Source organism: Natrix helvetica, assembly GCF_964273705.1.
Source record: "Natrix helvetica genome assembly, chromosome: Z".
Classification (NCBI taxonomy): Eukaryota; Metazoa; Chordata; class Lepidosauria; order Squamata; family Natricidae; genus Natrix; species Natrix helvetica.
In genome coordinates this window covers 131,980,631-132,007,672 of record NC_138554.1, presented here as the reverse complement: position 1 = coordinate 132,007,672, position 27,042 = coordinate 131,980,631, and the positions used below count along the sequence as shown (strand labels likewise).

The 27,042-nt window shown below is 43.7% G+C and overlaps 1 protein-coding gene across 4 annotated transcripts in view; it reads left to right on the top strand.

Annotated features, from left to right (window-relative positions):
* DPP6 (dipeptidyl peptidase like 6) overlaps nucleotides 1-27,036 on the top strand; it is a 609,699-nt gene extending 582,663 nt beyond the window's left edge. For all 4 annotated transcript variants that reach the window (XM_081932663.1, XM_081932661.1, XM_081932662.1 and 1 more), the window contains 8 exons: nucleotides 3,040-3,109; nucleotides 16,649-16,843; nucleotides 17,115-17,169; nucleotides 18,501-18,612; nucleotides 21,430-21,491; nucleotides 22,862-22,934; nucleotides 23,091-23,164; nucleotides 25,512-27,036. In XM_081932663.1, the coding sequence (XP_081788789.1) occupies nucleotides 3,040-3,109; nucleotides 16,649-16,843; nucleotides 17,115-17,169; nucleotides 18,501-18,612; nucleotides 21,430-21,491; nucleotides 22,862-22,934; nucleotides 23,091-23,164; nucleotides 25,512-25,658 (788 nt within the window). In that variant the 3' untranslated portion in view covers nucleotides 25,659-27,036. The remainder of the gene's footprint in view (nucleotides 1-3,039; nucleotides 3,110-16,648; nucleotides 16,844-17,114; nucleotides 17,170-18,500; nucleotides 18,613-21,429; nucleotides 21,492-22,861; nucleotides 22,935-23,090; nucleotides 23,165-25,511) is intronic.
* Nucleotides 27,037-27,042: the final 6 nt, after the last annotated feature.

Below are 27,042 nucleotides of genomic sequence, written 5' to 3'. Positions count from 1 at the left end.
ACCAAAGGATCTATTCAGTTACCCTGTCTCCCCAAAAATAAGACCTCCCCAGATAATAAGCAATCAGGTTTTTGAACACATGCGCTAAAATAAACCCTCCCGTTGAAAATAAGCCCTCCCCTAAAATATTCAAATGCATGCACAGCTGGTCCCCGCCATTTCCTGGGGGGAAAGGGGGTACATGCCCCACAGGCCACACATGCACCTGCCATCCATGCGGAATGACCTCGTGAAGGTTGCTCCTGCAAACCCTAGTTACTGTGCCCCTTCTCTTAGTGGTGGCCGCAAAAAGAGTGCCAGTCTCAGAAACCCTAGGGCTGGCAAGAGTGTGCCAGAAACAGAGAACAGAGAACTTCCGGCCCTCTCTGGATCAGCTGATACACGGGCCACGGTCAGAGACTAAGTGGCCTTCTGCATCTCAAAAATAATAAGACCTCCTTGTTTTCTGAGATATCCACCAAAAGTATTTCGCAAATCATATCATTCTTGTTCCTACAACCTGAATCATCTCCAAAGGAGGCTTCCTGGGATGATATATACCCTATTTCCCTGAAAATAAGACCTCCCCGGATAATAAGCCCAATCAGGCTTTTGAGCGCATGCACTAAAATAAACCCTCCCCTGAAAATAAGCCATCCCTGAAAATATTGCAACACAGCAGCAGCCATGAGGTAACCACACTCACTGCCTTCTGCATCTCAAAATAATAATAATAAGGCCAAGCACTTATTTCGGGGGGGGGGGGTAAAAAGAAAATAAGACCCTGTCTTATTTTCGGGGGGGAACGGTAATAGAAGAAACATACATGCTTCTATCATTGCCCTACTGCAATTCCCATTTATATTACGTTTGGCACATTTTTCTACTTTCAGATTTCTGACAAACCCACTAAAAATCACATTGGAATAAATTAGAATAGGTTGGTAAAGAGTTCAAAGAAATCTGTTCCCTATTCAAAACTCCTGCAATTACTGAAGTTCCTCTTGATTTAGGAACAGTCACTTAGTGACTGTTAGACGTTATGAAGGACTTGCCAAGAGGGACTTACAACTCACTTTTGAAATTCTAGAATTACCATCCTCTGTCGACACGTGAACGTATTCTGGGTGCTCAATGACAGGCCTGCATTTAGTGACATTTGTAGCACCTCATAATCACAGGAAAATAGTTTATGATATTTTTGCCATTCTTGCATCCCAGAGGCATTTTACGAAACCATACCATGCCTTTCCATCATTCCTGTTCCAATAACTTTGTGGCTGAATCATAATTCAATTCAGATCAAGTCAATCACATCTGGATTAATCCCTAATTGTGATTTTCTTTAAAGAATAACAGAGTTGGAAGGGACCTTGGTGATCTTGTAACCCAACCCATCTGTCCAGCAGGAGAACTTATTCCATTCTGGGCAAATGGTTGTCCAATTTCTTCTTAAAAACCTCCAGTGTTGAAGCACCCACAACTCCTGGAGGAAAACTGTTTCACTGATAAATTGTTCTCGCTGTCAGGAAATTTCTCCTTAGTCCCAAGTTGCTTCTCTCCTTGATTAGTTTCCATCCTTTGTTTCCTGTCCTCCCTATAAGTGCTTTGGACAATAGATTGTCCCTCACTTCTTAGTGGCAGCTCCTAAAATATTGAAACACTGTTAACTTGTCACCCCTAGTCCTTCTTTTCAGTAGACTAGACATATTCAATTCCTACAACTGTTCTTCATATATTTTAGCATCCAGCCTACTAACCACCTTTGTCGCTCTTTTTCTGCACTCTTTCCAGAGGCTCAACATCTTTTTAATATCGTGGTGACTAGAACTGGATGCAATATTCTAAGTGTGGTCTTACTAAGGCTTTGAAAAAGCAGTACTAGAACTTCAAGTAATCATGATTCTGTTCCTCTGTTAATGCAGCCTAGGATTGCGTTGACTTTTTTGGCTGCTGCCACACACTGCTGGCTCATATTTAACTGATTGTCCACTAGGACTCCAAGAATTGTCCTCAAGAAATCCAAAACCAAGATGCATGGTATAAAATTCAACACATATAATGGGTATAATAAGTTAACTTTTCACCTTTAGCATTTGCTAATGGGAAAACCCACAAATATGAAGTGGTAATTATAGTGCGCAATTCCTTCTTTGTGATCCTAAAAGATTTACAAGAATAGCACTTATTGCTTAATTCTCTATATTCTGCATTCCCAAGGGATCTCCATGTGAATCATAGCTACAAACCCATTCTCTATTACAAGTCTCATACAACAATAAATTGGACCCAATGAAATAAAAGTCTTACCACTAAAACTCATTTTGCTGTTTACTACCCTTCAAATGCCACTAATTCGAAATTGAATTGCCATCCTTTTGGTAAATTAGCCCAGCGGTTCACGTTTTAAAAACCAAATAAAAGTAAGGATAAGCTTGGGAGCAACCTATTTATGCTTGTGCCAATATACATTTGGGAAAAAGCACACTTAGCTATTACTTCAAGATACAACTTTCCATAAAGCAACTGTTTTCTCTTCCGAATTCATCCAATTTATACCATTTCAAGGGGCAAAGGAGGTGACAGTCCAGCCCCTGGAGTTTAAATGCCCTTGAAGAAAATCTAATCTTAAATCTGTTGTGAGGAGAAAAAAGAACAACTTTATTCCATTTTAGAGAAGAGGGTTCGCATTTTATTTTGAGTTTCCCCTTCCTTTGCTCTCCTTGCAAACATTGCTTGATAGGGCTGACATTCCTCCACCTGCTGAGAGGAGGAAAAACACACATCAGCGCACCCTAATTGCATGTTTGATTCATGACCAAGCGCCTCGGAGAACCACCTTGTTAGATTGTGTGGTCTTTTGTGTAGCAGTGCCAATTTCCTTTCTCTTCTGCCAGGGTGTTATTTGCAGAGCCATTCTCTGTAATGGCATTTCGTTCCCACCAAAAAGTACCCGAGTGTTCGAAAAAGGAAAGAAATAAAAGGTTGTTCTTTGTAATGACAGCCTTCCTGTGCTTAAATGCTTCTCTCCTCCTTTCTTCTCTTTTCTTCTGTTTGCAGAATTGCCACTGCAAATTTTAAAGCCAGCCGTTTTCATGGAAAATACGCACTACCCTTTGCTCCTCGTTGTGTGAGTAATGTGAACAATGGTATAATTTCCCAGTTAGAGCCAGCAATGCCAGCCAAGTTGACAAGAGGGATATTTCAGGAGGGTAAGGATATGGCTTTTCAAGGATATGGTGGAAACTTAGCAAATAGGGAGGTGGCTCTAGAAAGAATACTCATTTTGATTATTTCCTGCCTTTATTATTATTTTTCAAATAAATATTTTAAGGCGATGAACATGATTTATAATCCCACCTCTTCCTGGTTTTCCCCAACAATCCTGCAAATGAGTGGGCTGAGACAGAGAGAAAGAGAGAGGAACTAGCCCAAAGTAACCCAGCTGGCTACCATGGCTAAGGCAGGACTAGAACTCATGGTCTTCACAGTCAGCCAGCTGTTTTCATGCATAAGAAGGGACTAGAACTCACAATCTCTTGGTTTCTAGCCCCAGAACCTTCCCCTGGAGACCAAACTGAGCTTGCTGCTGGTAAATGATGTTTTAAGCCAAACGGAAAAAAAGAAGAATGCCCCACAACAGAATTCAATATGCTTGTTTTGGGTTGAGAACAGGGGTGGGCTACTATAGGTTCACCTGGGTTCGGGAGAACCTGTAAGTAACATTATGGCCAGTTCGGAGAACCTCCAAATCCCACCCCTGGCTGGCCCTGCCCGCCCCGCCCCGTCTTTCCCACCCCTCCCCTCCCAGGAGTCTCCACACAGCCCGTTTTGGACCTGAGGTAAGTGCAGGGTCCACGCGGAGACTCAGGGAGGGGGGAAAACGGGCCTCCCGGAAGGCCTCTGGAGGCCAGGGGAGGCAGTTTTCTCTCTCCCAGAGGCTCAAGGAAAGCCTCCAGAGCCTGGGGAAGGTGAAAATCCCCCCCCGCCATGGTGCAGGAGGCCAACTAGGCCATGCCCACCATGGCCACACCCGCCCAGCAACTGGGCAGAGAACCCGCTGCTGAAATTTTTGAAGCCCACCCCTGGGTGAGAGTGTTATGTTCCTAATGTTGTTTCTTTACTTAGCATGGTATGTTCAGATCAGTGACGTGCGGTCAGTAGAGGCAGGGGAGGCAGGGCCTCACCTCTCTTCATGGAATAATAGTATATAATATTATATACTATATATAATATTATATACATCCGTCCGGCCGCGCCCGGGAGACGTGGAGGGAGCAATGTTGTCGGCGCCTCCGGATGACGAACCAATCGCTTGCTTTCGTCATCGGGAGGCCGACAACATTTCTGCCTCCACGTCTCCCGGGCGCCGAAGCAGTCCGGCGAGCGAGCGAGCGAGGCAGCGAGATCTTCGGTCACTCGTCCACCGGACTGCTTCCGCATCTCCCGGGCGCGGATGGACGAAGGTAGCCAGAATGGCGCCGAAGCAGTCCGGCGAGTGAGGCAGCGAGATCTTCGGTCACTCGTCCACCGGACTGTCTTGGCGCCATTCTGGCTACCTTCGTCCATCCGCGCCCGGGAGATGCGGAAGCAGTCCGGTGGACGAGTGACCGAAGATCTCGCTGCCTCGCTCGCTCGCTCGCCGGACTGCTTCGGCGCCATTCTGGCTCCCTTCGTCCATCCGCGCCCGGGAGATGCGGAAGCAGTCCGGTGGACGAGTGACCGAAGATCTCGCTGCCTCGCTCGCTCGCTCGCCGGACTGCTTCGGCGCCATTCTGGCTCCCTTCGTCCATCCGCGCCCGGGAGATGCGGAAGCAGTCCGGTGGACGAGTGACCGAAGATCTCGCTGCCTCGCTCGCTCGCCGGACTGCTTCGGCGCCATTCTGGCTCCCTTCGTCCATCCGCGCCCGGGAGATGCGGAAGCAGTCCGGTGGACGAGTGACCGAAGATCTCGCTGCCTCGCTCGCTCGCTCGCCGGACTGCTTCGGCGCCATTCTGGCTCCCTTCGTCCATCCGCACCCGGGAGATGCGGAAGCAGTCCGGTGGACGAGTGACCGAAGATCTCGCTGCCTCGCTCGCTCGCTCGCCGGACTGCTTCGGCGCCATTCTGGCTCCCTTCGTCCATCCGCGCCCGGGAGATGCGGAAGCAGTCCGGTGGACGAGTGACCGAAGATCTCGCTGCCTCGCTCGCTCGCTCGCCGGACTGCTTCGGCGCCATTCTGGCTCCCTTCGTCCATCCGCGCCCGGGAGATGCGGAAGCAGTCCGGTGGACGAGTGACCGAAGATCTCGCTGCCTTGCTCGCTCGCTCACCGGACTGCTTCGGCGCCATTCTGGCTACCTTCGTCCATCCGCGCCCGGGAGACATGGAGGCAGAAATGTTATCGGCCTCCCGATGACGAAAGCAAGCGACTGGTTCGTCATCTGGAGGCGCCGACAACATTTCTCCCTCCGCGTCTCCCGGGCGCGGATGGACGAAGGGAGCCAGAATGGCGCCGAAGCAGTCCGGCGAGCGAGCGAGTGAGGCAGCGAGCGAGGCAGCGAGATCTTCGGTCACTCGTCCACCGGACTGCTTCCGCATCTCCCGGGTGCGGATGGACGAAGGTAGCCAGAATGGCGCCGAAGCAGTCCGGCGAGCGAGCGAGCGACGCAGCCTGATCTTCGGTTGCTTCCAGAGCCGGAGCGGGATGGAGCAGCCATCGCCTTGGAAGTGAGTCGCGCGGACGGAGCTTTGGGGCTGAGGAGAGAGGCAGAGACGGAGGGAGTGGGGGGAGAGGAGCCGCCCCCCTCAACCCCCAGGCAATGGGGAAAGCTTTCCCGAAATGGGGGGGGTGTCGCGGGAAATAAAAAGGGCGCGCGCTGGGAGGGGACGAAGGAGGCTTTGGCGTGCCTTAGAGGCGGGCGGGCAAGCAACGAAAGGAGCAGTGAGGGCGGGCGGTGGCTGCAGGCGGCAAGGCTTGAGCGGGGTGAAAGGGACTGGTGCCGGTGGAGGAAGTAATGCTACGCCGCGGTCCCCTTAATGTTCACTCAGGAAGGCGGAGAACGAGACCACGTGGTCTGCACACGTGGTCTGCACACGTGGTCCCATTCCCCGCCTTCCTGATGACGTCACCAGCCTCCCCAGCCATAACCCTCACCGCACGTCACTGGTTCAGATACATGCATGTTTGGACACAGTTAACAGATATGAAGTTTGGCGATGCTAGCCAGGAAACCTGGAGGCCAAAGGGAGGCTTTCCTGGGGGTCTAATGCCAGAAAATTTGTCCCTTGGGCTAGATCAGTGTGTCTTCTCTCTTCTCTAAAAATCCACAGGATCTTTATGTGAACTATCTCTCTCTCTTTGCTTATAGCTGAATCAAATATGATGTACATAGATTCTAAACTGTCAGGCTTTCTGGAAAGAATTGGCGGATTTTAAAAAAAAATCAGGACAGTGGCTGCAATCACACAACCAAAGACCCACAGTAGTCCTCAACTTATGACCAGTCACTTAGCAAGTGTTTGAAGTTTCGACAGACTTACTGGAACTCACTTACAGCCATGTGCAGTTTCCCACAGTCATATGACTGTTTTACAATGGATTTGCTGAAAACTGGCATTGACTTCCATTTTTTTGGCAAAATCATGCCCATTGTAGACTATTGGTTTGCTTAACAACCGCAACCTTTGCTTAACGACCGCCACAAAAACAGTCGTAAAATCAGATTGGTCACTTTATGATTGTTATATCTTACAAGGACTGAGGTTATTGTACAAGTATTTGACAATGCAAAGGGCTCAATGCTATTTTTTTTTAGAGGGAGGCAAGAATAATTAAGCCCTATTAAAAATCAATTGTAAAGGTGAAGGGAGGGCCTCTCAGGGCACCAACCCACCCCATGGCTTCATGCTCCTTTGGGGCTCCCCATACAAGCAGGCAGAGCCTATGTTTTGGCTTCTTTCCCAAAGGCCAGGAGACTGGCAGTCCTACCTCACCTCTGGATGGAGATGGGCGGTTCTAAAATGCAGTAAATAAATATATATTTAAAGTGTCCAAATGTGTGCCAGTCTAAAGGGAGGACAAAAACCTCTTTCACAAACCCACTTACTTCACATCAAAATTATCTCTTGAAAAAAAATGTGCTTCATTATGCAAATACCCAGGGAAGATTGGTGCTCATCAAGCTAACAACACTTGATTAGGACTGCCTCAGAATGAGAAAGCACAGCTTGGGTGGGCCCTAAATGAATGTAAATCACTCAATCTGAAAGAGGGAGGAAGAGAGGGAAGGCGAGAGAGGGAGAGAGAGAGAGGGAGATGCACAGATAGTTCTGTAAGGCAGTGGTGGGATTTAAAAACGTTTACTAATGGTTCTGTGTGCTTGGCTTGGTGGGTGTGGCATGGCATGGTGGATGTGGCAAGGGAAGGATATTATAAACTCTCCATTCTTTCCCCATCCAGGGGAAGGTTACTGCAAAATCCCCATTCCCTCCTGATCAGCTGGGACTCAGGGGGCAAACAATAGATGGGGCGGGGCCAGCCAGAGGTGGTATTTACCGGTTCTCCAAACTACTCAAAATTTCTGCTACCGGTTCTCCAGAACTGGTTAGAACCTGCTGAATGCCACCTCTGATGTACGGTCTCCAACTAGGCTGGAGAAGATGTTTTTCTACCACCACAGAGCTATCAAAAAAAGTGAAGAAGAACGAGTTATCTTGGTTTCCTGGTGGATGTAAGTCTAAAAAGTTTCAGAGTCAAATTTAAAGGTGGGAATTTGACCACAACCTGTATAACGTCACACTGACGTCTCAAACAGATTTTAAAGAGTTATATGATTTTATCCTAAATGTTGTACTGAAATTTCTGATACAATGAATTCTCATATAATACAGGTAATCCTCAACGTACAACCACAACTGAGCCCATTTTGATTTCTATGAAAGAAGTAATTAAGTGAAATTTTCCCCATTTTACGAACTTTCTTGCCATCGCTATTAAGTGAATTATTGCAATTGTAAAGTTAGTAACACCGTTGTTAAATGAATGGCTTGCCCAACTGACTTTCTTTGTTAGAAAGTCACAAAAGATGATAACATAACGCTTGGATCCGTCAACCGTCATTCCAGTTGCTAAGTGTTGGAATTTTTATCATGGGATCACGAGGATACTGCAATGGCTGTGTGAAAAATGGTCTTTTCACAGTGTCATTGTAATTTCAAACAGTCATTAAATAAATGCTTCTATGTTGAGGACAATCAGTATAGCTCCCGCAAATTCTCTTGCTAAGGATGCTCATCATAAGTATGGTCTAAACTACAAACTTCTACATGCTAATGAACTTTAATCAGTTGATGTGTTGAGGACACTTTACGCCCGTGAACCCAAAGTGAACCTATGGCACACAGAGACCTCTTTGTGGGCACGAGTGCCATTGCCAGCTGCTCTTCTGGTTTCCAGCACGCACATACACGCCGGCCAGCTGGTCTTCACAGGTGCCGGAGCACCAGAAAACGACCTGAAAATGGCTTGAAAAAAAACACCCTGAAAATGGCTTGAAAAAAAACACCCTGAAAATGGCTTGAAAAAAAACACTCTGAAAATGGCTTGGAAAAAAACACTCTGAAAATGGCTTGGAAAAAAAACACCCTGAAAATGGCTTGAAAAACACCCTGAAAATGGCTTGGGGAAAAAAATACCCTCAAATGGCTTGAAAAACACCCTGAAAATGGCTTGAAAAACACCCTGAAAATGGCTTGAAAAACACTCTGAAAATGGCTTGGGGAAAAAACACCCTGGAAATGGCTTGAAAAACACCCTGAAAATGGCTTGAAAAAAGGTTCTGAAAATGGTTCGAAAAACACCCTGAAAATGGCTTGAAAAACACCCTGAAAATGGCTTGGGGAAAAAACACCCTGAAAATGGTTTGAAAAACACACTGAAAATGGCTTGGGAAAAAAACACCCTGCAAATGGCTTGGAAAATACCCTGAAAATGGCTTGGGAAAAAACACCCTAAAAATGGCTTGAAAAACACCCTGAAAATGGCTTGGGGAAAAACACCCTGAAAATGGTTTGAAAAATACCCTGAAAATGGCTTGGGAAAAAAACACCCTGGAAATGGCTTGAAAAACACCCTGAAAATGGTTTGAAAAATGCTCTGAAAATGGCTTGGGGAAAAAACACCCTGAAAATGGCTTGAAAAACACTCTGAAAATGGCTTGGGGAAAAAACACCCTGGAAATGGCTTGAAAAACACCCTGAAAATGGCTTCCGGTTCCGGCGGCTGACCGCGACGGGCAGGCTTTGCTCGCCCCGCGCTTTCCCGCTGGGCCCCTCACTCCTTGGGGGGCACAGGACGCCCTGTAGAGGCTCCTGCCGAAGGGGTGGCACCGCGGGGGATCCCCTGAGTCGGCGGCGGCCGGGGGGGCCCCGCATCGCCCTAGGCATCGGGGAGCATGATGGGGAGGCGCCCCGGTGTCTTCGCAGCGAGGCAGCTGGAAGAAAGAGCGATCAGAAGGACGCGGCTGCGGTGCGGTGAGGCGGAAACTTCTCTCCATTCCTTTTGCTTGCTTGAAAGAAATTGCCAGCTACTTAGAACTTTCTTTCGACTTGGTTTAGAGAAGCACGGCTGGAGGGAGGGGGATCTCCCCCCCCCTCGGACAGGCGGCTGTAAACTATTTTCGCTGTCAGCCCTATAGGAGGAGGCAGGGAGAGAGCCAACTAATGACGCCACGCTCATAATAAAGGCGAATTTCGGATTTAACCTTACAATGGAATGGTGATCTGGAAACTTTGAAACTTTTGTTATGCCTCCTAAACCCGAAGCTGGCAGGGCAAGATGGCACACTTCCGTTGTCTTTATAAACAGTGAAAACTGACTCCACCTATAAATCTTCAGGCTTCCGGTCTTTGTCTCCGTGCTACTCAGATAAATCTCTTGCTGACTGTGACTTTTTGGACTCCCTAGAGTGAAAAATTTTACTCTACTGCCAGTGTGACTAGAAAAACCTCCTTCTGCCTGGACCTTTAGTCTCCTGAACTCTCTTGGCGGTTCTACCTCTCTGACTGATCATTCTCTGCATTGACTGAACTCTTTATTGTATATATAATGTCACGTAAAAAACCACCTCCTGGGAAGCCTGACTTTGCTGCCTCTGCCCCGACATCTACAACATCCAGTCCCAGTACACAATCAACGATAACCTCTTTGATGCAGCCTAAAACTACTGAGACTAAATTCCAACAAATGTTTCAACAAATTTTACAGGGACAAGAGGAGATAAAAAGACAACTAAAAGAGATGAAAGAAGAAATTAAAGAGAACCAGGACCAGATCAGTAAAAACTCACAGAGACTGGATCTTTTGGAGGGGGGGACAGCTGAGATGAGGGGGGAGATGGAAGGGGTGCAGAAGGGGAACAAAGAACTTGAGACCCAACAGATGAAAACAGAATTTGAGAGAATGTCCTTTTATCTTAGATTTCAAAATGTGGTAGAGACAGATGATGAAGACATAAGGGACATTATGACAAGCATTTTGGCTGAATACACTCAGAAAGAGAAGCAACAGATGGGGTGGGAACTAGATCTGGTTTATAGAGTGAACTCGGCACATGCTAGAACACACAATGTACCCAGGGAGGTACACATTAAATTTCTCAGAAAAACCACAAGAGATGAAATTCTGAGTGCACAAAGGGGGCAAGCTTTGAAATACCAAGATAGGGAAATAACCATTCTGAAACAGATCCCCAAGAAAGTGAGGGAGAAAAGGAAAAATTATTCGCAATTAGCGAAGAAACTTTACCACAAGGGGGTGTGGTTCAGATGGCTGATGCCTGAAGGTATGTTAATATTCTGGGAGGACACAAGAGCTAGAATTAATACACCCATAGAGGCGCAGGCCTTTATGGAAAAAAATAAAGCACTCCTAGATAAACCAAATGATCTCACAACAGACATACAGGACACGGGAGGGGCTGGAGCTCTGCCGGCGGGGGTAGAAGGGGCAATACCGAGAAAACTCAGATCACAAAAATGAGTAAGAAAATCTGCTTGACATAAACTGATTGAAATTATTAACTGAATTTATATGCTGACTATATATTGCTACTTAGTACTGAACTTTGTGTAAATGTATACTTTGAGTATGGAGGGAGGGGACACCTGCCGCACACTGCAACTGCCAAAATTTGTAACCTTTCCATTACCCCTTTCCTTTTTTATTTTCTAAAAAAAACAATAAAACTTTGTTTCAAAAAAGAAAAAAGAAAAAAAGAAAAACACCCTGAAAATGGCTTGAAAAACACTCTGAAAATGGCTTGGAAAAAAAACACCCTGGAAATGGCTTGAAAAACACCCTGAAAATGACTTGAAAAACACCCTGAAAATGGTTCGAAAAACACCCTGAAAATGGCTTGAAAAACACTCTGAAAATGGCTTGGGGAAAAAACACCCTGAAAATGGCTTGAAAAACACCCTGAAAATGGTTCGAAAAACACCCTGAAAATGGCTTGAAAAACACCCTGAAAATGGCTTGAAAAACACTCTGCAAATGGCTTGGAAAAAAAACACCCTGGAAATGGCTTGAAAAACACCCTGAAAATGGCTTGAAAAACACTCTGAAAATGGCTTGCGAAAAAAACACCCTGAAAATGGCTTGAAAAACACCCAGAAAATGGCTTGGGAAAAAAACACCCTGAAAATGGCTTGAAAAACACCCAGAAAATAAAACAGGCTGTTTTTCGTGCTGTTTTCATGCTGTTTTTTGGCCATTTTGAAGCCAAAAACAGCCTGAAAATGACCCAGATAAGAGCCTAAAAATGGCCAGAAAAACAGCCAAAAAACAGGCATATGTGCACGCCAGCCAACTGGTGTTCAGGTTTCTGGTGCTCGGGCACGCGCATATGCACAATGTGACACTCGATGCCAAAAAGGCACTCAGTGCCGAAAAGGTTTGCCGTCACTGCTTTACTCTGACTGACTTAATGTGGCAGATTCTTTTGGAATATCTTTTTTTAAATAGAGTTTTTTTATTTTATTTAAACAAATAACACACAAAAAGAATCATCTTACATCTTGTAGAAAGTGTGTCAATTGGTTACAAATACTTTTCTTGCATCTCTTCCACAGTCATTACTTATAATTCATATGTGTTTTAAGTCAAAAAAAAATTAAGAATCTTACTTTCAGCATACCACAATTCTCATTTGACTAAAATTGTTTTAATGTCCCTTTGCCCAAAATAGTCCATAGTTAAAAATACAACCACATAATGACATTTCGTTAATTATTACAAAAATCACCCTTCACGTTCTAAATAAGAATTAATTAGCAAAATTTCTAAGCCTTTTTTTCCAAGTCACTGTTTACAATTTGTATCCAAATTCCTTTTGTTAGGACAGTACAGATACATATCCTTAACAATATCCATTATTATTTCATTATTATTGTTATAATTAATATTTGTTAACAGGAAATCCTTTACTATTTATATCCAATTTCTTCTCATCAAGCCAACACATATATGTACCTTGTTGTCATTATCAATTATTTATTTATTTATTTAACATAGCCATCTAAAAATTACTAAACTATTGCTTACATATTATAAAACTTAATTTATTTTTTGTTATCAACTTTCATATCTCCAGTAACATTACCCCTTTATAACACATTCAAAATAAGGGTTAATTAGCAAAAATTTCTAAGCCTTCTTTCCAAGACACTGTTGGCAGTTTGTATCCAAATTCCTTTTGTTAAACCAGTACATTATATATCATTAACTATATATCTCATCATTTCAGTATTATTATTATCATTAATATTCATTAGCAAGAAATTATTTACTATTTATATCCAACTTCTTCCCGTCAAACCCACACAAATATTTATCTTGTTGCCATTATCAATTATTTATTTAACATAACCATCTAAAAATTACTAAGTTACTAGTTACTAATCACAAGGCTTAGCTAATTTTCTATAGTCAACTTTTATATATCAACTTGTATCCTTCCAATAGGCATACAGTCTTGTTTCTTTTGCCATTTGTGGAATTAGTCTTCTGTTTATTTCCTTAATAAAGTTTTTATGGAATTCTCTCTGCACTTTATTGCATCTCTCAGGTAATCTCTGCTCCCTCCATTTACTGCTTTAATTAATTTATCACAGACAATCACAGTGGTGGATTCCTACCGGTTTCACCCGGTTTGGCCGAACCGATAGTGGTTTGGCGGCGTGGGTTGCTGGAACCGGCAGCAACCCAGGCCTGCCATGCCCCCGAACCGGTTCTCGGATAGATGCCGCCATCTTGTTTTTCTCTTCTGCACATGCACAGAACAAATTTTATTGCATAGCGCCAGGGTGGGTTGCTGCCAACATTACTGCCAGTTCAGTGCGTGCAGAATTTTTGTGCATAAATAGGTCTATGCATCTCAAAGCATTAAAAACTGGAAAGAAATTATACTTGTGCAATGAAAATTGTTCTGCACATGTGCAGAACTGAAAATCAAGATGGCACAGCCGTACAACAACAGGCTCGGGGGCATGGCAGACCTCAGTTGCTGCCAGTTCCAGCGGCCCAAACCGCCAAACCACTATCGGTTCACTCCAAACCAGTCCGAACCAGAAGGAACCCAACAATGCATAGCGCGCGCGCAAACCAACAATAGTGCCTGCTATTGTTCAATCCTAGACAATCATTTTTTGGTCCAAGAAAGAAGAACAGGGAAAAAGGCAGGATTTGGGATGGAAAGTCAGACAGACTTTAAGTTTGGGAAAGAGTCTTTCAGACTGAGCAAGAGGCAACCAGCTATCCCCGCATGGCGCAAGTTGGACTTGGTCATTTCCGTGGCCTCTTCCAACTCACTAGCGTCCTGTGGCAGTGATGGCTAACCTTTTTGTCATTGTGTGTGCCAAAAGCACACATCCCCACATCCCATTTTGACCTAGCAGGCCTTCCTGGGACAAAAAATGGGGCGCAGGGGGAGTGCTGCACCCTTTTCCTCTTGTGCACGTGTGCAGAACCCCCTCCCCGTACATGCGTGCACATCTCCCACATGTGCCCCACCCCCTGCCCATGTATGGCAGAGACCCGAAAATCAGCTGGCCGGTGAGAAGGACGCATGCATGCGCAGTAGAGCTGACCTGGGGCGATAGCTTGCCTGCCCATGGATGCCATAGGTTCGCCATCACAGTTCTAGGCATTAAGTATAATCTTTATTGCCATTGTACTTAAATACAACGAAATTGGTTTTAACCTCACTGGTGGAAAATTATAGCAGAAACGAAAAAAGATAGAAAAAGGAAAAAAACCTAGCGTGTGCATGGAGTGATTGTGATTGTATTTAAAAGTCTCTCAGCCCAAGGATAGCAACCATCTTTAAACCTATTTGTTCGGCTGGCTATACTTTGATGTCTTCTGCCCGATGGTAGAAGTGCAAAGACACACCAAGGAGTCTACGGAAACCCCGCTGGTGGTGAGTTTGCACATAGAAGATTGTGAGCTTCCAGTGTGTAGTAAGCCTTTCTCCGCAAACAAAAATGAATATATGAAGAATATATGAAGAACAAGATTAAGAACGGTTGCAGGAACTGGGCATGGCTAGTCTAGTGAAGAGAAGAACCAGGGGAGACATGATAGCAAGGTTCCAATATTTGAGGGGCTGCCACAGAGAGGAAGGGGGTCAACCTGTTTTCCAAAGCACCCGAAGGCCAGACAAGGAATAATGGATAGAAACTGACCAAGGAGAGAGATTCATCCTAGGAATAAGGAGGAACTTTCTGACAGTGAGAGCAATCAACCCATGGAACAGAAGTTGCCTTCAGAATTTGTGGGACCTTCATCACTGAAGGCTTTCAAGAAGAGATTGAACTGCCATTTGTCGGGGATGATGTACAGTCTCCTGCTTGGGCAGAGGGTTGGACTAGATGACCTACAAGGTCCTTTCCAACTCTGTTAATCTATCTAAAACGAACAAACAGCTATATACACAGAAGCAGAGGGGGGAAGAATTGCAAGGGCATTCATTCACTATTACGAAAATAGATGTAATACAACATCTATTTTTGAATGATTATTTATCTATATAATAAAATAATATAGATATAATGATAGAGTTCTTTATTGACCAAGTGTGAACTTGTTTATTTGGCCACATAAGAATTTGCATAAGCTAACTGTGTATATATAAACAGCAAGTGATAGATCATAGGTCATAATCATAGACAGTTGTTGTTTGTAACTTAATCATAAGTTACAAAAAACAATTGATAAATCATAAGAATCCAATAGGAGAAGATAGTAGGAAAGATGAGAAAGGAGACAGTTGTGTGGGAATTAAATGTTTCAGCAGAGTGATGGTATGGGGGGGGGGGGATAAAACTATCTTTATGTCTGGATGTTTTGGCGTGCAATGCTCTACAGCTGCATCCTGGGGGGGAGAAGTTGAAATAATTCATGTCCGGGATGTGAGAGGTCTATAAATATTTTCTCAGTCCTCTTTCTGGTCCATGCAATATACAGATCCTGGTTACAATTGTTTTTTCTGCAATCCTAACTATCCGTTAAAGTATTTTTTAAAGTTTTTTTACTTTTATTTTCATTTAAATATCCACAAGTATACTATTACGTCTTAACAAACACTATTATTATTTTTATCCAATATTATGTCCGTTCCTCTCACCATCTACCAACAACCTCTAATTTGCTCTTCTGCTTTCCATATATCCTTGCTATTTTCTTCTACCATCCCTCCTCTTTTTTCTTCTCCATTTCCCCTTCCTCTCTCCTCTCTCTCCTACTCTTTTCCTTCCCTCTGCTTCCCTCTCTCCTATCCCCTCTCTTCCCTTTCTCTCCTCCCTTCCACTCTTCTCTATTCCTCTCTCCACTTCATCTCTCCATTGTTGTACAAATGTGGCTATTTCTCTTATGGTGTATTTTAGCACCTGAGCAGACTCAATTTAATATTGATGATATTAATCATCCCATTCCAGTAATCATCTTTCATATTAATAATTTTACATACATCCTCCTTTTAAATGTATACATATATTGAAGACTACACCCGTCCTGTTTGGTTGCTGTGCCAAACCAGACAATTATTGAAAGGACAGACTCAATAATTCCTTGGTAGAACTGTGGTCAGTAGATCCTTGGGCAAAAGCCACCTAGATGACTTTCATGGCTAAGGCAGGACTAGAACTCACAGTCTCCTGGTGATTGGCCCAAGATTACCCTGCTGCTAAGCGTGGGACTGGAACTCACAGTCTCCCAGTTTCTAGCCTGGTGTCTTAACCACTAGATCGGGGGTGTCAAATTCGATTTCACTGAGGGCTGCATCAGGGTTGTGTTTGACCTCAGGGGGCCGGGGATGTGTGGGCAGGGTGGGCATGGCCAACTTGATGTCATTCATCAACGCTCCGTTTTCGACTCTGATGGCCTCCTACAGCCCTCTGCTAGAGAAAACAGGGCTCAAGGAGGCTACGTGTGACCCACCCGGGCTCTGTTTTCAGCCACGATGGGTTCCTGGAGCCCTGGGTCAGAGAAAATGGAGTTCGTGGCCCGTCCACTAGTGTATTCTCTTCACCACCAGCACCAGCCATTTTTTTACCCCCTGGTGTTCTTCCTGGCCCTCCTGTCCATTCTCCCACCCTCCCAGCAGTATCACTAAGTTGTTCTTCTGTTTCAGGGACGGGACTCCTGGCACCCAAAGCGTTACAGAAAAGTTTCAAGTGAACTGGGAAAGTGTCATGGTCAGCTCCCACGGTGCCATCGTGATGAAGTTTGACGGGCGTGGAAGTGGATTTCAAGGGACTAAACTCCTGCATGACATCAAAAGAAAATTGGGCACCGCTCAGGAAAAGGATCAGACAGAGGCTGTTCGGTGAATGACCTTAACTCACTGAAATTGAACTAGTTGTATGCTCAGCATTCTTGCAGTGATTTATTTAAAAATACTAAATCATTTGTAAATTTTTGGAGAAAGGCAATCTGAGCACTGAATCAAAAGGCAGCCAAGGAGTTCAAATGTACAAGTGTAATTTCTCCCTTTTGCAATTTGCACTTCTACGTATCAAGGCAAAACTGGGCCTTGCTATCGTTAACAGGAGTTAACTTGAACATAATCGTATCTTCTTTGCTTTTGTTTTTTCCAGGACAATGCTGGAAAAGGCATTTATTGATAAGACTCGAGTTGCTGTGTTTGGGAAGGTGAGTGTCCTTGAAACACTGCTATTCACCCAGAGTTGATATTCAGCCGGTTCAGAGCACTTCAGGCAAACCAATAGTGGCGACCTGCAGATGGCCCGCAACACACACACACCACCCCGGCTCTATGCCATCCTATTTAACCACATTCTCTAAGCCACGTGCATGCATTTAAGCTGCGCAAGAGAGTAAAGCACATAAGCAGAAGGCACGCTCACAGTTTTGGTGTACGGCGAGCCAGTGGTAAAATTATGTGAAACTCCCTTCTGTATTCATTGCTATTCCTCCAGGATTTTGATCTGCAGTTTGCTGGACAAACTATGTTTAAGGTTTATTCTGAGAACCGTTGTGATGTTGTTGGGAGGCTATGAAGGTGTAGGACCTATAAATTCTAATCCTACTTTAGACACAAATGTAATTGGAAAGGCAAACCACTCCTGAAAAATGTTGTGGGCCTCAAATGTTGCCCACAAATGTCCACATACACACACAGGGACAAAGACTTACCAAAAAAGGGGGGAAGGGGGGAAGACGACAAAGATGGTTATAAGGTCTTCAATAGGGATACTAAGGGGCTGCAGGCAGGATACAGACTTTGCCCCACTGCATTGAGGGAAAGCCCTAGTAGCACTAATCCTGCAAATTATGGGGCTCAGGCCTCAGGGATGAGCAAACTGCCCAGTTCTGGTGCCCCTTGGATAGCAGCCTCTCCCAAAATGAAAAAGAAATCGATGAAAACATGGATGTGAAGTCTGTAAAGAAGGTCCTTGAGTTACAACCGACCATTAGCAACCTACTTGGAAAAAGAGAGTTACTATCAGTTCTGATGGTCAGGTCAACTCCCACTCCCATGGTCACATCATCACAGTTTGGGCGCTCAGCATCGTCATCCTTCACAGTGTCCCATAGTCCCATGAACATGTTTTGCTGAAAACCAGAAGTTAATTCCAATTCTTATCAAAGCTGAGCCACAGTGAACAGTCAGTTCATTTTACGACTGTCTCGTTCATTTAATTTGCTGCAAAAATAAAAGATCATAAAATCAGGTCACTTGCATGACCGACTCAAATTCCAACTGTCCCAACATACGATGGTAATTGGCAGGCGTCATTGCAGTCATATGTCAAGCACTATCCGTATTGCCTTCTTGAGATTTTGGTACTCCAAGGTTCCAGGACATGATTTACTAAAGACATTGTTACTTCTTAAGTATTTGAAAAGGGGCAAAGCAGAACTCCATGGAAATTGAGGGTTGCTTGATTATTATTTTCCTTCTGCATGTCCCCCCCCCCCCCCGCCACTTTCATCTCTTTTCCTCTTCTCTTTGCTCTCAGGATTATGGTGGATACTTGAGTGCCTACATCCACTTTTCTGGAGAAGAAAATAAAGACCCAACCTTCTCGTGTGGGGCTGCCGTTTCCCCATTGTCAGACTTCAGATTGTATGGTAAACAGCGATCTCATTGGGCTGATAGGAATAAAAGCAGGTTTTTCATTGCATGGCGTTGAATCTTAGCATTCTGCTCTCTAAAGCAGGTTTGAGCTCCTTAAGGTTGCAAACATTAATATTAAAATATGCAGTCCAGGCCTGTGAAATGTCTAAGTGGAGGCTTTTCTCTGGCTGAGAAAATAATGTGAGGCAGAGGCTAAATAAGGAAATTGAGTGGAACTTTAGAAGACAGCCATAAGTACTCATCTGCCTGCCTTAGAAATCTGACTAGCTTTGAACAGTTTGCAGTACTGAGTACAAGATAAAGCCATCCGAAGCAAACCTATTACATTTCAGAAAGTCCTGTGCTAGGAAGACAACTAGGGCTCAAATCTTCATGGGTTTTTTTCCCCATTATCAGTCTGCTTTGATACTCAATGTATCATGTTTTCCAGCTCTGCTGATGAGAAGCCCCTCGTTTTTGTTGGGCTTGGTGGAGAATGCCTTGCTTTATAGGAAGGAAGGAAGGAAGGAAGGAAGGAAGGAAGGAAGGAAGGAAGGAAGGACAGACAGGACAACAGAAGGAAGGAAGGACAGGGCAATGGAAAGGAAGGAAGGACAGGGCAACAGAAGGAAGGATTGGGAAGAGGAAGGAAGGAAGGACAGGGCAAAGGAAGGAAGGAAGTTAGGAAGGATAGGGCAAAGGAAGGAAGGACAGGGCAACAGAAGGAAGGAAGGACAGGGCAATGGAAAGGAAGGAAGGACAGGGCAACAGAAGGAAGGAAGGACAGGGCAAAGGAAGGAAGGAAGTTAGGAAGGATAGGGCAAAGGAAGGAAGGAAGTTAGGAAGGATAGAGCAAAGGAAGGAAGGACAGGGCAACAGAAGGAAGGAAGGACAGGGCAAAGGAAGGAAGGAAGGAAGTTAGGAAGGATAGGGCAAAGGAAGGAAGGACAGGGCAACAGAAGGAAGGAAGGACAGGGCAAAGGAAGGAAGGAAGGAAGGAAGTTAGGAAGGATAGGGCAAAGGAAGGAAGGAAGTTAGGAAGGATAGGGCAAAGGAAGGAAGGACAGGGCAACAGAAGGAAGGAAGGACAGGGCAAAGGAAGGAAGGACAGGGCAACAGAAGGAAGGAAGGACAGGGCAATGGAAGGAAGGAAGTTAGGAAGGATAGGGCAAAGGAAGGAAGGACAGGGCAACAGAAGGAAGGAAGGACAGGGCAATGGAAAGGAAGGAAGGACAGGGCAAAGGAAGGAAGGAAGGACAGGGCAATGGAAAGGGCAACAGAAGGAAGGAAGGATAGGGCAAAGGAAGGAAGGACAGGGCAACAGAAGGAAGGAAGGACAGGGCAATGGAAAGGAAGGAAGGACAGGGCAACAGAAGGAAGGAAGGACAGGGCAAAGGAAGGAAGGAAGGACAGGGCAACAGAAGGAAGGATTGGGAAGAGGAAGGAAGGAAGGAAGGACAGGGCAAAGGAAGGAAGGAAGTTAGGAAGGATAGGGCAAAGGAAGGAAGGACAGGGCAACAGAAGGAAGGAAGGACAGGGCAAAGGAAGGAAGGAAGGAAGGAAGTTAGGAAGGATAGGGCAAAGGAAGGAAGGAAGTTAGGAAGGATAGGGCAAAGGAAGGAAGGACAGGGCAACAGAAGGAAGGAAGGACAGGGCAAAGGAAGGAAGGACAGGGCAACAGAAGGAAGGAAGGACAGGGCAATGGAAGGAAGGAAGTTAGGAAGGATAGGGCAAAGGAAGGAAGGACAGGGCAACAGAAGGAAGGAAGGACAGGGCAATGGAAAGGAAGGAAGGACAGGGCAAAGGAAGGAAGGAAGGACAGGGCAATGGAAAGGGCAACAGAAGGAAGGAAGGATAGGGCAAAGGAAGGAAGGACAGGGCAACAGAAGGAAGGAAGGACAGGGCAATGGAAAGGAAGGAAGGACAGGGCAACAGAAGGAAGGAAGGACAGGGCAAAGGAAGGAAGGAAGGACAGGGCAACAGAAGGAAGGATTGGGAAGAGGAAGGAAGGAAGGAAGGACAGGGCAAAGGAAGGAAGGAAGTTAGGAAGGATAGGGCAAAGGAAGGAAGGACAGGGCAACAGAAGGAAGGAAGGACAGGGCAAAGTAAGGAAGGACTGGGAAGAGGAAGGAAGGAAGGACAGGGCAAAGGAAGGAAGGATGAGGTAAAGGAGGGAAGGAAGAACTGGGTGAAAGAAGGAAGGAACGAAGGAAAGGGAAAGGCAGAGCAAGGGAGGGAGGGAGGAAGAAAGTTGGTGGGAGAAAGGAAGGAAGGAAGGAAGGAAGGAAGGAAGGAAGGAAGGAAGGAAGGAAGGAAGGGTCTAATATTAAATCAGTGCAACAACTATCCTAATTGTTATTTAACTTTATTATTTTGTTCAAAATCTTCTCTCGGTCAGTCACCTTCTGGATGTGTTGTACTTCAATACCCAGAATTCTTTATTCACTTCCAAAACAATTCTGGGAGTCCGAGTCTCTTGCTCCATCCACCAGGAATGGCTGCAAGATATTGAGATGATGTCTCAAATAAAAATAACTAAAGAAAAAAAAATGGAAAAACCTTGAAAAAAATGGAGGCCAGAAATGCCAAGACCAATCTCTCTGGGATGAGACTTCACTAGTCATGTGCCATATTTCGGAAAACTGTCCCATTGATGAAAATTGCCTAAATATCCTGCCTATGGAGTATTTTTAGCATTACCCTTTGTCCAAATATGTATAGTTTTCAACCTGTGAGGCAAAGATTCAACCACAGAAAATGCCATCCAAGTTTAAGTATTTTTATATAGTAGCTTGAATTTAAATTTCGTATCTTTTCTTTTCTTCCCTCAGCTTCAGCTTTTTCAGAAAGATACTTGGGATTACAAGGGTTGGACAATAATAAGATATATGAGGTAAATCAGGTTAACTGATGTGATTTATTTACTTAGTTGTTCAATAAATATTAATTTATTAAGCGCAATGCTATTTACAAGCAGACGATGGGGATGGCAGTAGTTAGAATGCATTATTTATTTATTTATTTATTTTATAAGCTTTCCTTCAGATCAAAATAGGATCTTGCATTTCATATTTTTGATTATTTGAGGAGTTAAAATACACATCAAGAATCAAATGGCAAAACCTATAGTGAATTAGTTCATTTCAGTCATTAACCAGCTCTCTTTAAACTGCCTTCCAGTTTGTTTAAGACATAATCTCCGAAAGCGCAAAATCACAATGTATTGAAATCACGACAACAAAAAATAATGATAATAATAATAATATGAAAGCATAATATTAAGGAAGGGGATTCTAAATGTTATTTCTTTTTTTAAAAAAAATCTTTATTTTTCTTGATATAATTTATTAATTAATTTAAAGACAAGGATAAACATTTTCATTAAAAAATATGATATCAAAAGGGGGAATAGAATGGAAAGAGAATAAAGTAGAACACAACAGAATAGAATAGACTAGAAAGAGAATAGAGTACAGTGTAGTACAGTACAATACAATGTTTTGTTGGCAAAGTGTGATTAGACACACAAGGAATTTGTTTCCAGTACAGAAGCTCTCAATGCAAGCAATAGAGTAATAATAATCACAATAATGATACCAATAAAAGGAGGTAGCAAAGAAGATAAGAATGTTAATAACAATAACAAAGCTATACTGTACTATGTGGGTAAATATCTTTAGAGAGAAGACAGTGGTGTGCGAAAAGTGTTTAACAGAGGGATGGCATGGGGGCAGGGGAGAACTATCTCTGTGTCTAATTGTTTTGGCATGCGATGCCCTATAACACCATCCAGAGAAGAGAAGTTGAAACAATTTATGTCCAGGATGTGAGGAGTCTTTTACATATTTTCACTGCCCTCTTTTTGACGGGTGCAGTGTACAGATCCACAATGGAAGGCTATTATTTTTGCAATTAATGGTTTCAATTATTTTTTCTGCAGTTCTAATTATCTGTTGAAGTCTGTGTGTGTCTTGTTTGGTTGCAGAGCCAAACCAGACAGTTATAGAGGCACAAATGACAGACTCAATAATTCTTCTGTAGAACTCTATCAGAAAACTAATATTTTTTTTGTGGAAATAACAATTTAATAGTTTCATAAAATATATACTGCTTTCTATAAGTATCACAGAAGTGGCATACAGAAAAAGGGGGTAGGACGCAAGACAAAACGCAAAATACTCTGTTATAAGTGCTATGTTGATTGCGGTGATTGTTATAAAGTGTCTATAATATTGAAAATTATTTTTTCCCCTTTCTTCTCAGATTACTAAACTCTCTCATCGAGTCACATCAGTGAAAGACCAAAACTTTTTGATCATCCATGCGACAGCTGATGGTAAGATTATATGAACCAAGCCTATAGACACTCCCCACTCAAATAAAGCAAAATAAAAGCTTTATTTTACGCACATTAAATGTTTTGTTTTGCGGGTTTTTTTGGTAATTCAATTATTTACTTCCTGGGACTTAATTACTTTAATCTATTTTACAGAGAAAATTCACTTCCAGCACACTGCAGAGTTCATTACTCATCTAATTAGGACAAAAGCTAATTACAGTTTGCAGGTACCTTGCTGTTACATAATCATTTTTTAAAAAACAAATGTAGTTTCTCCTTCTCTGTCTCTCCCTCCCCCGCTCCCCCTCTGTGTTTATGTATAAATGTATGTATGTATGTATGTATGTATATACCAGTATCTATGTTGTTCACAGGATATTAAAGCCAGTTTGGTCTAGTGCAGTGATGGCTAATCTTTTTGTCGTCACATGCTGAAAGTGCGCTCCCAACATGGCATGCACATGCCCACACTCATAATGCAATGCCCACATGCCCTGCACCCTGTGCGTGCATGCACGCCCCCGTGCACCCCCAGCCCCCCACGCATGCACACATGACCCCCACGCATGCGCACATGACCCCACACACATGCACACACAACCCCCACGCATGCGCACGACTCCCCACGCATGCGCAATGACCCCCATGCATGCGCACACAACTCCCCATGCATGCGCACACAACCCCCCACACACGCGCACACAATCTCCATTCATGTGCACATGACCCCATGCATGCGCACATGACCCCCACGCATGCACACACGTCCCCCATGCATGCACACACAATCCCCATGCATGTGCACACGACCCCCCATGCATGCACACACGACCCCCCACGCATGCGCACACAACCCCCCACGCATGCGCACACAACCCCCCAGGTCCATTTTAGGTAGCTTCCTGGGAGCAAAAATGGGTCATGCACGGCGGAGACCCAAAAATCAGCTAGCCAACGGGAGGCGCACACACGTGTGATGGAGCAGAGCTGGTTCGAGGGCTCACATTCCCTTAAGGAGGGTTCTGTGTGCCATATGTGCCATAGGTTTGTCGTCATGGGTCTAGTAGTTAATAGTAATACTCACCACTAGACCAACTGGCCAAGTAATAAAAGCACAATACAAATTAAATTTATATGCATGTATGTATGTATATGTATGTATATATGTATATATTGCTTAAGAATCTCTGTGCAGTTGGGTGTGTCAAAATGAAGCTTGGTACTATGCCATCTTGGCGTTTTCCCTTGGATCTTGGTTTTCTCTAATTATTTTAGAGAATTTGCCCAAATTACAGTACTAAGCACTATTATCTTGGGAATTTCATCACATACTTTTATTATGTTAGAAGAAAACAACAACAACAAATTTAGCATATTAAATTTTTTGGGAGGGAGGGAGAATTTATTTAAACAACACATTCCAAAGAATGTATTAATAAGAAATGTGTTACAAATTGCTTATTTTTAACATATTTCAGAATACAAAGTATATAAAATATTCACATGCCAAAAAAATAAAAAAGTAAGTAAGAGCAAGGTGGTTTTAAAAAGACTACTGTATTTAAGTTTAAAAAAGAAAATTGTGGGTTTGTTTTACAAAAGAAATTTCCCTCCCTTCTATTTGCATCCTGAACAACAGACCAGAACTTGACAGCAAAGTTAGAAATTTTGTTAGTTTCTATTTAATTCCTCAAAACTATATTTGAACTATAGGTAGTCCTCAACGTATAACCACAACTGAGCCCAAAATGTCCATTTCTAAGCAAGGGTATTGTTAAGTAAGTTTTGGCCCATTTTACAACCTTTTCTTGCCACAGTTGTTAAGTGAACCACTACAATTTTTAAGTTAGTAACACGGTTGTTAAGTAAATATGGCCTCGCCATTGACTTTGCTTGTTGTAAGGTCACAAAAGGTGACCACATGATACTCCTATCATTGTAAATATGACCCAGGCCCCAATCATTTAAATTTTGATCCCATGACCATGGAGAGGCTGCAACAGTCATGTGAAAAATACTCCTAATTTTTCAGTGCCACTATAACCTCAAACAGTCACTAAAAGAATGATTATAAGTTGAGGACTACTTGCATATAAACCTGCCTTGCTCTACATATCCTATCCCAACTCATAGTTGTGAGTAATTGATGATCCTCATCAGTGGTAGGTTGCCAATTTTTTCACTACTGGTTCGGGCGCGATCCCATGCCTGCGCTTTATGCAATGCTTATGCACAGAAATGTGCACAGAAATAGGTGGGTGAAGCCTCACGCCACCGCTACTACCTGTTCGCCTGAACCAGCCCGAAACGGGAGCAAGCCACCACTGATCCTCAGACTTTGATCAGGGACATTCAGATGAAAGTCCCCAAAAAATCAAGTTGCAGGCCTCCATTGTTTGATTGAAAGCCCGCCCCTTTTTATTATGCATGTGGTGTGTAAACAAGGGGCGGGGCTTCAATCAGGCAGCTGTGGCAGCCATTTTGTTTCTTGGAGGATGCTCCGGCTTTGAAGAAACACTCCCCATCCCCACAAAGATGTGAGACCCATCTCAACCATGATCTTTTCCTTGCCAGATTTACCCCGACGAAGGTCACTACTTCAACAGCCCAACCCTGGAGCAGCACTTATACAAGTCCATTGTCAATTTCTTTGTGGAATGTTTCAAAATCCCGGACAAAGCCCCAGTGGTTTCCACGAAAGAAGACGAGGATGAAGATTAACTTTTCTGGGCTTGTGCTGAGAAGCACAAGGCGACTTCTCAAAAAAAAAAAAAAAGATATGCAACTAAATCCTCCCGATTTCCCTTCCCTGAAGAAAGGAGTGTTGTGTGAGCATGTATTTAAGGAAAGCGAAAACAGAATAGCAGTCCTGGTGCTGGTATCGGAGCTCCTGCCTTCTCAAACGGAAAAATATTTAAGCATGAGGGACTCAGCAGGCGCTGCTGTTGAGAACCGATCCCTACGAACAAAAATGGCCGCGGTGTGATTTCTGGTTAAAGACTGGGAAACGGAAGTCTGAAGGCGAATTCGCCCAGATGCCCAGAAAGCAACCCTTCCCGTTACTCAAATGCAAGTCCCAGAAATGAGTATAAAACCCACCCTCTGTCTGTGTTAGGGGTCCCTTATTTAGCATCTCATTGTTTCCAATAAACGAACCATCCATGGAATAAAGATTATAGCACAATTATTTTTCGAAGGGTACTGAAATTGTGTGTTGTTTACCTGTCGTCTTCTGCATTTCCAAGGAATTAGGCATTTGCTGCAGAACTGCTCAGTTACACAGGCATATTCTTTGTATAAACACCGCTGTAGCTTGACTAACCACACACTGTACAGGCATTTCTCTATATATAGTTTTTAGCTGTCATCCTCTTTTCACTTCAGCCTTGCTCTACTAAAACTTTGTTGCTGCAATGTGCTCTAGGCTTTAAGAAAACCCCTTTAAGGCCTAGAGAGCCACAGGAGTTCCCGCTTAAGATTTTTTTTTTTTTAGATATTCTGGAACTCTTCCCTTTTGTTTCTTTAATGCTCCCAACAGCAATTTAGATTTATGGATTTGAATTGTCCAATATTAACCGATATTTTGTCCTATGCTTTTTTTTTTTTTGTCCTTTTTTTAGAGGGACAAAGTTAGCTGCATGACTGGTCATCATCCTACAATATCCCCAAGTTGCTAGTCCCTATTGTCGCGGATTGGCAGGGTTGGGAAAATGTGAGAAGTTGCTCTCAAAAGATCATGTCTTAATCGTGCTTGGAGTGTCTCGTATCAGCAAGTGAACACAAAATGGAAATTGCTTCTCTTGAATTGCTTCTCTTGCTTTTACCAATAGCTACAGCTTCTGTCATTTATACTGTTACCTTCATAATATTATACGGCTTTTAATTAGTCCTAACACACTGCCTTATCTGTACGTTGTGTTAATGTAATGATAAAAATCTGGGTTGGGGCATTGCAGGTTTGTCTTTTTTTTTTCCCCTTTGATTTTTTTCCCTCCTGGTATTTTGAACACAGTCATTTCTTTCTTAAAAGTTCAGAGGAGACAAGATTAAAACAGTTCAAAAACTATCCCCCAATCCATATTTTTATTCCTGGAATTCCTCTTTT